At 49.4% G+C, this 15,487-nt stretch overlaps 1 protein-coding gene across 1 annotated transcript in view; it reads right to left on the bottom strand.

Annotated features, from left to right (window-relative positions):
* The window catches only part of LOC104281231 (complement receptor type 2-like), a gene marked incomplete at its 5' end in the record, with an annotated part of 23,340 nt that extends 8,215 nt beyond the window's left edge, over window positions 1–15,125 (bottom strand). Inside the window, 21 exons of the mRNA XM_009879143.1 lie at window positions 353–535; window positions 1,243–1,328; window positions 1,466–1,565; window positions 1,699–1,890; window positions 1,996–2,175; window positions 2,558–2,752; window positions 3,934–4,119; window positions 4,418–4,642; window positions 4,901–5,083; window positions 5,275–5,454; window positions 5,596–5,778; window positions 6,443–6,643; window positions 10,828–10,851; window positions 11,245–11,451; window positions 12,070–12,155; window positions 12,481–12,574; window positions 12,707–12,892; window positions 13,429–13,611; window positions 14,020–14,211; window positions 14,639–14,721; window positions 15,029–15,125. Of these exons, the coding sequence (XP_009877445.1) occupies window positions 353–535; window positions 1,243–1,328; window positions 1,466–1,565; window positions 1,699–1,890; window positions 1,996–2,175; window positions 2,558–2,752; window positions 3,934–4,119; window positions 4,418–4,642; window positions 4,901–5,083; window positions 5,275–5,454; window positions 5,596–5,778; window positions 6,443–6,643; window positions 10,828–10,851; window positions 11,245–11,451; window positions 12,070–12,155; window positions 12,481–12,574; window positions 12,707–12,892; window positions 13,429–13,611; window positions 14,020–14,211; window positions 14,639–14,721; window positions 15,029–15,125 (3,246 nt within the window). The remainder of the gene's footprint in view (window positions 1–352; window positions 536–1,242; window positions 1,329–1,465; window positions 1,566–1,698; window positions 1,891–1,995; window positions 2,176–2,557; window positions 2,753–3,933; window positions 4,120–4,417; window positions 4,643–4,900; window positions 5,084–5,274; window positions 5,455–5,595; window positions 5,779–6,442; window positions 6,644–10,827; window positions 10,852–11,244; window positions 11,452–12,069; window positions 12,156–12,480; window positions 12,575–12,706; window positions 12,893–13,428; window positions 13,612–14,019; window positions 14,212–14,638; window positions 14,722–15,028) is intronic.
* Between the last annotated feature and the right edge of the window lie 362 nt (window positions 15,126–15,487).

Raw genomic sequence — 15,487 nt, 5'->3', positions numbered from 1 at the left:
GTCATGTCTCAACATTACTGACTCTTATTCTTACACACAACATCATTATGTGTTGCCAGGTCTAGTCAAGAGGTGGCATCCCTGCCCAAAACAGGGAGGCTGGACGAGATGATCTCTAAGGTCCCTTCCAGCCTATGACATTCTATGATGATTCTATGATTATTCGTTCGCTCCTGAGAGCCTGTCCTTGCTGGGAGACAGAAAAGGAAATCCAGGGGCAGATGGAGCTCCCTCTGCCTGTGAGACCTTTGGTCTCTGCCTCTCACTGGAGATTTGGTCTGCACCGATGAGACCGAGAGAGAGAAGGAAGAGTGAACCTGGAGAAAGATAAAAGCAGCCAACACCAACACACCTTCACATCGGGGCCGGGGCCGGCTCCACATTCCCTCGGTGGTGCAGCTGATGGAGTCGTTCCCGATGAGGGAGTAGCCGTCCTGGCAGGTGTAGCGCACAGCCGAGCCGGGCGCGTGGGTGTCCGAGGGCTGGCTGCTGGGCTTCCCATTGGGGATGCCTGGAGGGGGAGGACACCTCACCTCTGCGAAGGAGAAGGAAAGGCAGATAAGAAATATGGACAGGGCAAGTGCCAGGCTCTCAGGTGCAGGTGACCACGTCCAGGTAGATGTCCATCGAGTGCTCTCTGTGTCTCCCACAGGCGATGTCTGGAGGTGAATCACAGATGATACCTGCAGGCAAATACAAGGTGGTTTTTAGCATCAGCGCTGCAGCAGCATCCAGGGTCTGCAGGAGACACACGTTTCCCAGGCGGGGAAACGACAGGGATGAGCCCGTCTCACCAGTGATGATCTCTCTGTACAGTGACCCCGATTATCTGGAGACAAACCTTCTGTGGAAAATTTTGCATGTGGGAAGGAAAACCTGCTCCCTCCTGAGTTGCTTCTTTGTGACCCATCTCTGGAGGCAGTGAGACAGTTCTTACCTCACTTTCCTTAACCATAGGTAACACAAGCAGAGAGAGACTGGCCACACTATTCCTACACATGGCCAGGGAGATATACTTACTCCAGTAACAGGGAGATTAAAATATTAATGGTTTTCCCAGTTTGGACCAGGATAAATAAAAAAACCTTCAGAAACGTTTTTAGAAGCATCCAAAACAAAAACTGGAAGATTTTACACATAGAGTGACTTCAGGAATGTTCTGCAATAAAATCTTTGTGTTGAAAGATGTGCCACTTCGTCTTGCAAGCCATCTCCAAGGACCTTTAGTGGTGGCCTACTTACGCTGGCAGACAGGAGCATCTCCACTCCACGAGACGTGTGTGCCAGAGACCTCGCATGTTCTCTGGGAGTCTCCAACCAACTTGTACCTGGAGTCACACAGAAGGATTTATTAATTCCCATTAAGAGGCTTGAGATTTCTTTACCACCCTTATAAATAACAGCCTCTAAAGATGAAAATCTGCTTTATTCTCACTTGACAGCTGAATTCAGCCACAAGACTCACCCTTTGTCACAAGAGTAATTCACTTTGGACCCGAAGAGGAGGTCCGTGAGGACATCAGCTCTGCCGTTCTCCGGATCACCTGGGTGAGCACATTGTTTCCCTAGAGGAAAAAAAAAAAAAGAGATGTTAATGCAGAGAGCAGACTTCTTTTAAAGTAACGAAACCTATAAAGCTAGAGAAATGTGGAAATCCAGCCAAGCCACTTGAGGTTTTTCAGCACTTGTCAGACTTACTTTTACAGAACTCCAGTGCCGTGGACCATGTCCGATTCTGGAGGCACGTGATGGTCAGTGGCATCCCCGGGTGCTGGGTGTAGCCAGGCCGGCACACGTATTCCACCGTCCTCCCCACGGGAAAGACCGTCTGGTTGCTGTGCGGCTCCTTCAGCTCAGCAAACGCCAGTGTGGTAGGTGCTTTGCAGCCAGCTACCAGGAAAGATAAACCAGCCCAGTTGTTAAAGGAGTCAAGGAAAAGCAGATTTGGGAGAGCAGGGGAAAGATTAGTGCTCAGAACGCTGTTTGAACACTTGCCCTGCTCGCAGACTGGCACGGGTGGCTCCCAGGTGTTATTCAGCTGGCATTGTACCACTCTGTGGCCGTGTAGAGCATAGCCTGGCTCACACTCAAAGGCAACGGTGTCCTTGTGGGTGTAGGCAGTCCTAGGAGACACTACTCTCCCATTTTGAATCTGCGGGACAGGACATCCTGCCTCTGCAAAAGAAATAAAGGCAGTGAGGCATCCTCAAAACAGGCAGTTAGGCAGCGTGCAGAGCCGTGCGGCACTCCAGAGTTGCAATCCCTTTTAAGACGCATGTCTGAAAATAATTTTCCCATAGAAGACGGAATTCCTGCACCCAGCAATGGCAAAAATTGAGAGAGACCCAAGCTGAAAGGTGAGGCTGGGGGTGCTGAAGGCAGTGGAGATGATCCTCCAGCCGGGTCTCAGCTGCCAATCAGCCTGTGCAAACCCTGCCCTAGCAGGCACTTGGACAAGAAGTGCGATTGTCTGGAGGTTCCTTAGTCTTTCCGAATATGAAGCAGAAGGGCCAGGATGATCGCAGCCGAGTATTTGCGCGTGCACACGCTGCCCTACCTCCACACCGCGGCGGGGGCGCGCTCCACACGCCGTTCTTCCCGTCCTGGGTGGTGCAGTGGATGGAGGGCTCTCCGTGGAGCGGGAACCCAGGGTTGCAGGTGTATGTTACAGATGTGCCGAAGTGGAATTCATCCAGCAACCTGCCTGTGTGCTTCCCGTTGGGAATGTCCGGAGGCGGCTCGCAAGGGATACCTGCAGAGGTGCAGAATGAAGCGTCTAAATTCAGCAGCTCCACCAACGTACCTGAAATCCCTCTCCTTGGCTTTGAGCTCTGTGCCTAACCATAACAATCCTTAACCTGAAGGCAGTATTATTCTAATATTTTAATGTGCTTGTGATGTTAAGTCAGAGACAGGATACCGAAGTATTGCTGAAAAAGCTCCAGCTGAGACATTGCTTTCTATAATCCATTAAGCTTTGAAATCTTGTACTTTTTCCCAGAACTTTTTCTTGTGACAGAAAAACCTTCTGATATATTTCATGCCCACAGAGAAGAGAAATTCCCTGTGAAAGCTCTGATTGGAAAGAGTTGGCAGTCTCTGCTGGAAAATACTTACCAAATCCATGCAACGCCCCAGAGTTGTAAGCTACTTACGCTGACACATGGGAACATCGCCGCTCCACGCAACACGTCCCCTGGAAATCTCACATCGTCTGCTGGATTCTCCAATTAACCTGTGCCTGGTGTTAGAAGGATTGAACGTTCATCTCAAGTCACCTTGGTTTGATTTAGGACCTCCTCCCAACCACCTCGGGCGGTGTGATGAGCCCTGCTGACAGCAAAGCTGTGGCCCTGAAGGAGAAGTTCCCCTTCCGAGCTCTGCCTGACCAATTTCACAGTGTAAACGTAAGATAGTGGACACCTTGTTTATTATATTGACACAGAACTCTAGGCAGTGGCTTCTGTATAGAACCCATTTGTTGGGAGTGAATGAATAGGAGGAAGAAAGGGAGACTGACCTAATACATCTCTCCTTGCTGTTTGAAGCAGTAGCCAAAACCAGGACTTACCCTTCCTCACAGCTGTACACCACTGTTGACCCAAACAGGAGATCTTTTAGGAAAGTAATTTTCCCATTCACAGGTTCACCAGGATGACTGCATTGTTTTCCTGGGGGAAGAAAAAAACCCTCATTTTAGGCTTCTGCCCATCTATACCGCAGTACAACAGATGCAACTATTACTCCAGTAACCTGCCCACATTTCCAGCTACCCCCAACACAGGTTTCAAATGGCATAAAGTTACATGGCTTTACTAGTCACATACTGTTTGAACACCAGAATAACGGTAAGTTTTTGGCAGCATGGACAGAACCTAGCACCTATTCCTTCTTGAACAATGGACACCAAATCAAGGAGCTATTCACTTTTACAGAACTCTAGTGCTTCTGACCACTCTCCGCTCTCAAGGCACGTAATAGTAGGTGACATTCCTGGGCGTTTAGCATATCCAGGCCGGCAAGTGTATTGCACAGTCTTCCCAACAGAAAAATCAATCTTATTTTTATGCTCCACGTTTAGCTCAGCAAACTGTAACCTTGGAGGAGCACCACAACCACCTATTGGGAAAGAAAACAGATGTGAGAATCACGCAGGACAGGCATGCCAGGTGCAAGCACAGAAAGAACACTGTTGTGAGGAAAGGTGTTTGGTTTGCCTTGCAAAAGTGTTTATTTTTGGTTAATATAGCCATTATTAAACAAATACAACATGTTTTCCCAAAGGATTCCAGGGGATCAGGCTCTTAACCTCAGGATATACTTAAATCTTGCACTCACAGGGTTTAACCACATTTTTTTAATGGACTTGGGGGACATAAAACAGTAGTGCACCCAAGGCTGCTACGTCACGATTTACCTGAAAATTCAGGCCTGTTTGAGAACTCCTGGTAATGGTTCAGCCTATTGCAGCTGGGGACAGGAGGGTGCCAGCTGCCATCCTCCTGGCAGAAGACTTCAGCGCTGCCTTGCAGGCTGTAACCATCGTGACACTGAAACGTCACCGTTTGCCCAGGTGCGTAGATAAGCCCTTGACCATCGACTTGCCTTCCATTCTCTATATCTGGATTTATGCAGACGGTCGCTGGAAAGGATGATAGATAGAAGCGTTGTGCAAAAGGAGTCGGAACAAAACAAGAAACTCACAGTCTCTTAAAACTGCAACAATAAAACCTACGTGACATCTATATAAACCTCCCCAGCCCCACCTTCACAAAAGAAGGGCAACACTTCACATGGGATTAACATTCTCTGAGGATCTGTTTGCAAAGATCAAGGTACCCCCCTGCGCTCAGAGCCACATGATTTGCTTCTCACCTGAGGGGACAGACCACAGACTCACCTTCACAGCGAGGGCCGGGCTGGCTCCAGTTCCCTGATGCTCTGCAAAACACGACGGCGTTTCCAACCAGGTAGTAGCCGGGATCACAGGTGTACGTTACAGACGTTCCCATGGTAAAAAATGCTTTGCCCTGGCCGTTGTGATTTCCATTGCGGACCCCTGGAGGCATGGGGCACGGTCGGACTGCAAGAAGGAGACAGAAAATCTTAACTCAGTGAGAGAAGAGCGTGCGAGGCAGAAGGGAGTCGGTGTGATCTGTCTGATGGGCTAAAGCCCATCGCAGGAAGGTCTCTGCCTGCACAAGCTCTTCCTGCCTGCACAAAGCACCCACCAGGCCAGGCTACCCCAGGGAAGAGGCGCGCACCCACACTCACCCCTCTCGCAGACGAGCAGCGGTGGATCCCAGGTTCCCCCGGGCTGGCACTGAGTCTCGTAGGTGTCCTCTGCAGCGTAACCAGCATCGCAGTAAAAGCGAAGAATTTCTCCAGCTTTGAAGGTGCTTTGTGATTCGTAAACCTTCCCGTTCTGCACCTCAGGTGTCTCGCAGCCGATTGCTGTGGGGAGCATGGACAGCATCCTTTAAACTTCAGTGCATGGGCCAGATGCTGCACACACAGCCCCCTCCCGTTCCTATAACCAGAACACCCAGCACCCCTTCTGCCAGCCCCACACCTGGCAGGGAAGAATCCACCCACCCTGGCAGAGGGGCAGGGGTCTGCTCCACACCCCGGTCTCTGTGCAGTTGATGGACACGTTCCCAACCAGCTCGTAGCCCTCATGGCAGCCGTAGTACACGGTCACTCCTCGGGAAAACTTGTCCAAGGACTGTCCGCTGTGCAGCCCGTTGGCGATGTTTGGTGGTCGAGGACACGTCACCTCTGGAGAGGAAAAAGAAATTGCCCTGCAGGTCAGTTGTTTGCTATTTTGTGCACTACTAGGACTGTGCTGAGTAATATCTTGAATTCTGCTCAGCCCTTGTTCCATTTGCCGGACAAAGTTAACAAAAACACAGCAGCACCAGGGCTACAAAGACATTGTGACCAGAGGAAATTACTGATAATAATGACAGTCACAACAAGAGAACTCACAGGCACGTCGTGGGATTAGGCAGGAGATGTACATGGAGGCAGCAAGAGCAACAAGTTGTGATTACTTCCCATTCCAGGAGGAAGACGAAAATGTCCCATGCCTGACCAGAAGCTGAGTCCCAGAAATCCCCCTGGGGCAGCAGGTTCTGCCATCCCTGCAGCTGGCCGACAGCTCCTGGCTGTGCTGGGAGGTTACAGCCTCCTGCTATGCAGCAGCTCAGCCCCAGGGTTGACTCTCCCCATCCCTCTTGGAGCCCAAGCCGGGCATGGCCGCAGCTTGCCTCGTGTCCCACCCCAGCTCATCTCTTCTGAGCTCTTTCTGTCTCTCAGACCCAAGCTTGGCAGCACCTTGGTTTGAGGAGAGAGGCCAGGAAGACAGGTGCATCCCAGCTTTGCTTTCCCACCGGATTTGAGAGGACACAAGAGGGAGCTTTTCCCTGTGTCTGTCTCGCACCGCACACCAGACACTTGCCCTTTTTGCACACCGGCAGAGGTGGGCTCCATCTGAAGTCAGCTTGGCACGTGCTCGTGCGTGAGCCCTGCAAGATGTACCCCGCGTTGCACTCGAAGCTTACAGTGTCCCCAGTCCTGTAGGAACTGCGAGCCATGGATACTCTCTTCCCATGCCTGATGCTTGGGAAAGGGCACAGGATAGCTGAAAAAGGGAGAGAAATAAAACATTGTTTACCTACACGGCTCTCAAGCTGTTCCTGCCTGCGCTAGCTGCCCTGTTGGCAGTGTCCGTCTAGCCCGGGACCCGCTGGAAGTTGCAGCGGGTCTGCGTGTCCCTGGAGCTGCAGGACTGCTTTCTGCACTAGATGGACCCACTGCTTCCTCAGCTGGCATGAACTGGGGGTCCAGGATATTTAAGATGCCAGTGAATAATTAACATGATTGAGAGTATAGGAGAAGTCTTCTCCATACAGTGACAAAGCACTTGTCAAACCTTGCCGCAGGAACCAGGTCACAGCACTTACGCTTTTAGGACAGGGAGGGGTAAACAGAACCATACTGCAGTGACAGAGCTGGGTTTCTCTAGGTTTTGGCTATTCTGTCCCAAACAAGACAGCACCTCGGGCCACCTGTCAGGTTTTCAGACTGAACAGGCCGAATAGCACAGTCTTGTTTGCTGTTTTACTCTCCTGCCTCATCTCAATGCATTTACATATCACAGCAAGTTTCAGCCTGACAGAGTTCAAACACAATCTATTACTGGAACAAACTCCTCATCTCGCTGCTGTAAGGTGCCGTATCCATAACCAGCTTTACTTTGGCAGTTAAATACGTAGGTCAAGCCCCTTATTAGAAGAACTCGATGAGTTGTAAATGACTCTCCATAGCCTCCCATAGCAAGGTTATAACTCCCTTTCCCCTGCCCGCTGGAGGGCACAGGGTAGCCCTGGCACTAGCCCAGAGGGGTCTTTTTCATCCGAGGAGGAGCTCAGAGGCTCTGTGATTCTCTGAGCACACTGAGGTCCACCTGGGACCAGCCCAGGGCTTCTACCTGCCTCCAAAGAGAAAAGCAAAAGGATCAGCGAGGAGAGGAGCAGCGATGAAGAAGAGGAGGGCTGTGGGAAGAGGGCTTCCTTACCTCGAGCCCCAGCTGCGGTGGCCAGGAGCAAAGCGGAGCTGCCCAGGAGGTGGAGGGCGAAGGCGAGCACCATGCTCCGGTCCTTGGCACAGACTGCGGCTGCTGGGGGGCTGTGGGAATATATGTGCACCCCAGTTCCCCCCACACGCAGCTGTGGGGCTTTCCAGGGCCAGGGAACAGGAACCCCCGGGCTCTCCGGCACAGGGTGGGCACAGCTGGGGAAGCTGCAGGTCCCACTTGCTGCTTCTGCTGCTATTTTTGGCAGGGGAGGATGGGACCCGCTGTGTAGCCCATACACCTACAAAAGAGAGGTGGGTGCAGGCACAGAGGTGTTCTTAGCCGATTCCTCCTGACCTGACCCTGCCTGCTCTAGGACTCATCCAAGCCGGCATCATCACTCCCCGCTGGCTGGAAGAGTAAAAATCCACAGACGGGACTTTTTGATACAGGAGCAGCCGCAGCAACCTCCAGCTTCCCACCTCACACAGCGGAGGGTGCTTCTGAGCCTAAAACAAGCAGTAAGACATGTTACTCAAGTCTTTTTATCCCTTTTATTGACAAAGAGCTTCCAATATTTACATATCCAACATTTATACTTCGGAATTGCATTTGATTGTTTACGCTTGGATTATAAAGTAAAATTATGTACAACTGAATTACAAACACAGTAGATAAGCTCATTTATCTTCAAGGATAAATTTTGGTGACAACACCTGTAAGTTATGTCACAGCATTCACAGTTTCTTCCATTTGCTTGTGGTGAGATTCTTTCAAGCTGATCCCTAAATCAGGTCATTTGAGAAAAAACACTCCGGACTAGGCTGTAGCACCAGTTGTGCTGGGATTAAAACAACAGAACAGAACGCAACATTAAACCACAAGGCTTTACATTGGTGTTTTTTGCATCTAGTCACTCAGGTGGCTTACAGTAAGAGATATATAAAAATAACATCAATCTGCACGTGCTTTTTCTGCAAGGCTGGCTTCCAAGAACAGTATCTTGTGGTGCCCCAGTGACAGCAGAACAGGACAGTGCTCTGCTGGGAAGGGAGAACTTGGTGGGTCTATTTGGAACAAGACCAATATGTTGACGGAAATGGCTACTTGTGTTTTTCCCTTTAATTAGGTGCATGTCCCTGTTAGCAGAAAAGCACTGGTAAAAAAGCAGAAACAAAAAGTGTGCAGCAGACATTTCAAATATTTCTTGTTCCCAGCTGCGAGGTCACAGATGGGTGATTTACCTCAGCATCAGACAAAACCCCAAAGCTCAGAAACTTGCTGTACCAGCAGCTAAAAGTCCTAGGGTCTCAAGCTGGATTCAGGCTTAACATATTTAAATCCCATCGCAATTTTGCTTCCCTTTTAAACAGGATTCCCAGAAACCTTCAAATCTTTACTTCATGTCACAAGATGCTACATACCTCCTGGGGTTACTAAGTGCTGACTCAGTGAGGCTGAGGTGAAGCCAAGAAAGGCAACGGACACCCCATTTTGGGCTTTCTGTCAGCCAAACTAATCGAGGGTGCTTTCGCCTGTGTCTTTGGTTTAGACAAGGTGAACGAGGTCCCATCCTCTGAGCTGTGCTGCCAAAGCCCAGCTCAAGCTGGGGTCAGCACACCTCCCTCTCACCACTACCCACCCTCACAAACTACCCTCAACACGTTACACAAGACGAAAACAAAGGTGCACAAAAGATGTGGACTTTGTGGCTCATTCCCCACAGAAGAATAAATTAAGGCTTTGGCTCAACGTGCATCTGCACCTACCTTGGGTGCAGTGTCAGCGCAGCCGCCAGTGGAGCGAGGGACCAAAAACCTCCCCAACATCGCAGCAGCCCGAGGGGTCCTGCAGCTGAACTGCCACCTGGCTGACCCACCGTGGGAGCCAGCAGGGTTGGGGTGCAGAGCATCACCTCAAAAAACCTTTTAAGTGCAAATTCAGACAGTGATGACCTGCATCAGTCGCCCCAGACAGGCAGCGTTTGAGCAGAAAGTGAAAAGGTTCCCACGCAGCAACTTTCTGATGTGTGGTGGCGTCTGCCAAGACACCTGCAAGTTCTGCGTTTGGCTCGGGCAGCACCTTGCCTGCAGATGAGCTCTGCTGCCCCAAGCTCCCATCTAGCTGGGATCCTGTCAGGGTTTTCAGCCACCAGAAAGCTTCGGTGCTTTGAGAGAAGCGTTGAGTCAGAGCAGAGACAGGAAAAGTCTTTTCACAAGTTATTTGCAAAAAAGCTTTGACAGGATACGAAAGCAGTGCAGGGCAGAGACCTTCAACCAAAGTTTAAAACTAACTTTAGGACACACAGGAAGAGTCAAAATAGTAGTTCTCTGTAATAAGGCATTTAAACGTTTTTCTCCTCGGTAAAATTACTGTTCTTTAAAGGAACTACCCTTGATGTAACAGCTACAACTGCACTTTTACATGGTTGTTTTCAATGTTTTCAGTACTCACAGATAATACCCAGCTTACGCATCCTATTTGTGTCAAACGATCTTTTAAAGTATGTATCACTCACACGAAGACATTCACCATTAATCCCCTCAGCAGCACTTCCCACCTCAGGACACATACAAACCCCCCGAACCCTGCTCAGGACCAGGCACAACTCGACCTTAGCCGGGCTGAGAGACTGAACACGCAGCGCTACCCAAAGCGCACGATTTTCTTGAGTCTGTTTTAGTGCAACGTGAAGGTTTTTGGCATTGTTGTGACTTAACATGAGCATAACTGCCCCTGACTCCTGGACAGTGTCCTCAGCTCAGCCCAGCCCCACGCACGAGCTACCGTGTCCATCACGACGCGCAGCTGCTGCAGCCGAACGCGTGAGGGTTTCCTGGGTAACCCAGGTCTGGTGGTCGCTGCTTCAAGGCCGGTTTCACAGGAGGGAAAAGCACTGGGATCAGCATGAGCAAGTCCAACATGTCTACAGGTGCCTCCCCGCTGTGCTTGGTCCCTCATCTAGACATCCGTAACCAGCATTGCCAGGAGCAGGGGGAAGATTCCTACAAGAGAGAAATAAGAAGCTTCAGTCTTCTCTCCAAACACATTCAACTGTATTTCACCTCCCAGTTTGCCTTTACCTTTCCCACCTCCCCCTCCCGCCCTTTTCACAGCACGATTTTAAAGCAACAACAATAGAAAAGATGGCAGCCTGCAGCAGAAGGCTTTTAAGCCTGTCTCAAGCAGAACACACAGGAGACAAAAACATAAAGTAGGTACGAGGGTTCAGAAATGTCTCTGTTACTTACCAACAATGATCATGTTTGCTCCACCTGGAAAGGAAGCGAGCCAAAAGGTGAAACTCAGCACTCCTTCAGCACAGCAATCCATAAAACTACACAACAGGCAATATCTTAAATCAGAGCCAATGCACATGGAAGACAATTCAGGCGACACGGTGAGCACGACCCCTGCCCAGCCCAACTGCACGGACGTTCGCCTGTTAAAGCCCAGAGGTATTTACCAGGATACATTTCCACTAGCCTGTGAGCCCAGCTGCAAACTCATCAGGCTTTTCCAGCACTAGAATTTAACTGCAGCTGTTTCAGGAAGCATCGAAGGGTTACTCCTTAGCAGAATTATCCAATTTTAGGATTCACAGAGGGAGGAATAAATAAGCATTTTGAGAAAGACAGAGAGGAGGCAGCGAGACAGACTCGAGTCACCTCTGCACTCGGGAGCAAGCTCGCTCCAGACTCCCCGGACTTGATCTCCTGCGACACACTGCAGGAAGGCTGCTCCAGCGAGGGTGAAGCCATCCTTGCATTTATAGACGACAGTGGAGCCTTGGACGAAGTGTGTGCCCTTTGTGCCGTTGTGCATGCCGTTGTCAATGGCGGGGGGCTCTTCGCAGAGAACGTCATCGGGGAGCTCTCCTGCAGAGGAACATCAGCAAGAGTGCCTGAGCACTTCTCCCAGCTGAAAAGGTAAAGAGCTGGGTGGGGAGAAGGAGGGTACAGCCAAACACCACACGTTTACCAGCAACAAGAACACTTTGAGCTTTCTTGCTTGGTACTGGACCTCAGTTACTGCCCCGTTAGACACAGCTCCAGGGTCTCACCCCATGAAATAAGCCACTGAAGTGCCTAATCAGGCTAAAAGAAATGATTCGGCCATTTCTAGCTTCACATAACGCTATACACCAAACTTGTAACATCTGATTTCAGTCTTACACCAAACTGAGTGGAGAGAGTTCCAACATCCAATCGTCTCCATCTTTTCCTGGTAACTAGAAAAGGAAACCCTCCCTCCTGTGATGACTTTTTTTTCCTGTAATTTTTGCTCTTCCTTTGCTCCTTTCTAATTTGTCACCATAACTTCTGAACTGGAGGAGAATAGTGCACCTAAGGCCTCACAGCATGAGTTAGTGTTGAAATCCTGAATTTTACAGCCAGTACAAGTGAGAGCAGCCCAAGCCCACCAGAAAGGCAGCTACACCAGCGCAGCTCCAACTATTCTCTTAATAGCTCTGCAGGGTTTTTTCCTCTTACTTTCACAGCGGGGAGATGCCGTGTCCCAATCAACTCCACCTCCTGATACCACACATTTGGCAGAAGATGACCCCTTTAGTTCATACCTAAAGAAAGAGAAATTTAGTACTTTCAGAAGAAAACCAGAAAGGGTTCTTCCCCCACCTCCCCACCACTGCCCACAGGCAAGTTCTTAACAAGAAGTTGTCCCTGCCATGAAATGGGATCCAGCCACATCCAAGACACTAATAAGAGGCGAACCAGAGCAGTTCACTGCAGTACCAAGGCCCTGTGTGTTGCCACATGCTCATCTCACTGAAGCCAGAAGATACAGTTCTACTGGAGTCTTGCACTGGGAAACCAGAGAGGGATGTTACTGCCCATGATCCCCTGAGCCCCTGGTCGGTCCCTTGTAAGCAGTGACCCACTCACCCAGGGTGACAGGTGAACATCACAACACTCTCAAACAGGAAATTGTCTGCAATCACGTTCCCGTTCTGTATGGTAGGAGCAGCACATTGCTGTCCTGGAGGAAAAGAAAGCAACGTGGGAATTACTTCAAACTCAGAGATGGGCACGACCCAAATTTCAGAGCAGTGTCTCAAGCACAGACCACTCGCACGGTCAGTCAAGAGAGGAGAGGAACAGAGATACTCACGTACGCAGAAGTCTGGGTCTGCAGACCAAGTTGTATTATCCAGACAAATGACAACAGAGGACTTCCCACGCGCTGCGGTGTAACCCGGTCTACACTGATACCTCAGCTTGGTTCCAGCCAAAAAGCTGTCAGCCACAGCGATTGTTAATTCAGCAAAAGGGAAGCGTGGAGCGGGGCCACAGTAGACTAACAAGAGGAGAAAAAGCAAGGTTAGTCAGGGAAGGGCACCCAATGGGTCTGTGATAACAAGAGCAAACTGCACATTTTGAGCACACAACATTTTAACCTGTTTGAATGTGTCTGGGATATTGTTTGTATCCAACCCATTTAGCAAACAGCAGCAAGTGTCAGTGTGGTGAACTGGAGAAAAGACGGGGATTGGGTGGCTCCTTCGCTGACCACCAACCCAACCCGCGGGATCTCGCTTCAGCCGAGCTCAGAAGCCAAAACCTCCCCAGTGGGTCTGGAAGCTGGTGAAGCAAGCCTGCCAGGTGTAAAAGGCCAATTTGTCTCTCCTTTCAGTGCACTTTTGGATCATTTGCTGTTTTACAGATAAATAGCTTCAGGTCTAAATATCTGACTGGCGTGGGCTGCCACGGTGAAGACCCAAGCCAGCGCGTGGCTTTCAAGTGCACAAGGTTCAGAAGCTGACCTGCTCATCAACAGCTCTTAAACCTACTTCACTGCAACTGCTCAAGGAAATAAATCCGCTTGTTACTCACTTGGGTCACATGTTGGCAGAGGTGGCTTCCAGCTATTGTCTGCTTCACAAGTAACTATGCTACTACCATTCAGTAAATGACCAGGATTACACTCAAAGGTCACTGTGTTTTTATAGGTGTGCTCAGTGCCGAAGCCAGATAACCTTCTCCCATTTTTCACTTCTGGATTTTTACAGCTGACCACTGGAAGTGAGGATAAAACAACAAGAATATTTATTACAGGAAGGAAAAGCCCTGCAGTGACACCAGAGGCATTACATGAGAAGCTGACTAAGAGAACTGGCATCCAGGGGTGGGTCCCCAGTGAAGTGCAAGTACAGAGATGTCATTAACAATCTGCACACACTAGAGCTTCAGTTTTTATTTGCAGAAAGCCCTGGGCTAAGGCAGGGAGAGGGAATCTTTCTGTGAGCTGAAGAATCCATTAAACCAAGCCCTGCCTCTGACCACGACTTGCAAGATCACTGCATTAAGTTTTCTGGGAATCCTTTAAAAATCAAATCAAACTTCTCATGTCTGGCAGTCCATCAGGAAAGTACAGATCGGGAGAGGAACAAGAAATTCAAAAGAATAAATAAAGAAAGCATTTACCTTTGCATTCAGGGGCTGGACCACTCCATACTCCCTCGAGGTCATCATCCGTCGTGCAGTGAATCGTGGCATCTCCAATAAGAGCAAAGCCTCTGTCACAGCTGTAGGTGACAGCCATGCCAAAGAGAAAGTCTCTGTATCTGCTGGTGACATGCCCATTCTCGATCGCAGGAGGTGGTAAACAGGGAATAACTGCAGGGGAAAGCAAGAAAATGCAAGAACATTTCCATCAAGCATGAAACTGAGGTCTAACTAAAAAAAAACCAAACCACCAACAGACCAAACCAAAAAAAAAAAAAAACCAACAAGAAATGCTAAAGAAAAAACAGGAAAGCAGCCCTAAAGCGATCACCTCATCCTAAAATCTTGAATGCACCTTTAAATCTGACTACAGAGCTGCTGCCAACATCCACAGATCCTCCTCAGCATTTAATTTTCATTCCCAGCTCCACCAAGAATGCTCGTTTGGGGGAGGCATAAGGAGCTGGTCTCATTAAGGGCCAACGTAATTTGCACTGGGTGCCAAACAGAGATCATCCACCTTCCACTCCCCAGACTACCAGATATATTGTAATAGCGCGAGGAAGAGATGGACCCAGGACGTTTAAGATCTGCTTACTTTCACAGACTGGAATCTTGCTCCAAGACACTTCGTTGCCATTAAGTACACATTGTGCAGACGGCTCCCCAACTAAGCGGTACCTAAGAAGAGAAAACGTTGAATCTCTTTGAAACAAAGTCAAAAAAAAACACCTTGGGAAATTCAGAAAGTTGTACAGGAAGAGCTGAACCCTAGAGGAAAACCAGCTAGCCCTCCTAAAAACATACCATTTTCTCAACACCTAAAGAAATGTAATACATGAGCGTATGCATAATATAGATAATACAGATGAAACAAGCTCCCCCACAACTCCGTGCTCTCACCATGCCTGCACCTGCCAAGGAAACATCTCCCAGCAACTGAAAGCCTCTGAGTCTCCCCGGGTGCTTTCTCCCAGCCTCGGCTTACCCGACGTTACAGGTGAAGTTTATCGTCGCCCCAAACAGGAGGTTGGTCGTGTAGTCAAAGTTGCCATTCATGATGTCGGGCGGCCCACATGGCTTTCCTAGAAGGATAAGGCATTGTGTCATTACGTGACAGTGAAATGCAGGTGACGGTGCTGTTCCGTGTCTACAGACGGACTGACCACCTAACTTCCTTTATGAGCAGGTATGAGCACTTTCAGAAGAGGTACAAGATCCACATTAACTTTTGCAGAACTAGAATTTAAACCGCAAATTAAAAAAAACCAACACATAAAAGCACAAATAAAGCTAAGGACAAATAAGAAGGAAAGAGGACAGAGGAGAAGCGGATACGGGGAGACCCACTGAGCCTCCTAAAGCTGGGAAAGGTCCATTACCGGCGGAAAACGGCCTCCCACAGCTTTTTCCACACACCTTGTTTCTGTGCAAATAGGCAACAGCA

The sequence above is a fragment of the Apaloderma vittatum genome, unplaced genomic scaffold, assembly GCF_000703405.1.
Source record: "Apaloderma vittatum isolate BGI_N311 unplaced genomic scaffold, ASM70340v1 scaffold37751, whole genome shotgun sequence".
In the NCBI taxonomy this organism is placed as follows: Eukaryota; Metazoa; Chordata; class Aves; order Trogoniformes; family Trogonidae; genus Apaloderma; species Apaloderma vittatum.
The sequence above is the reverse complement of the archived record's forward strand: the minus strand, read 5'-3'. Positions and strand labels throughout refer to the sequence as shown.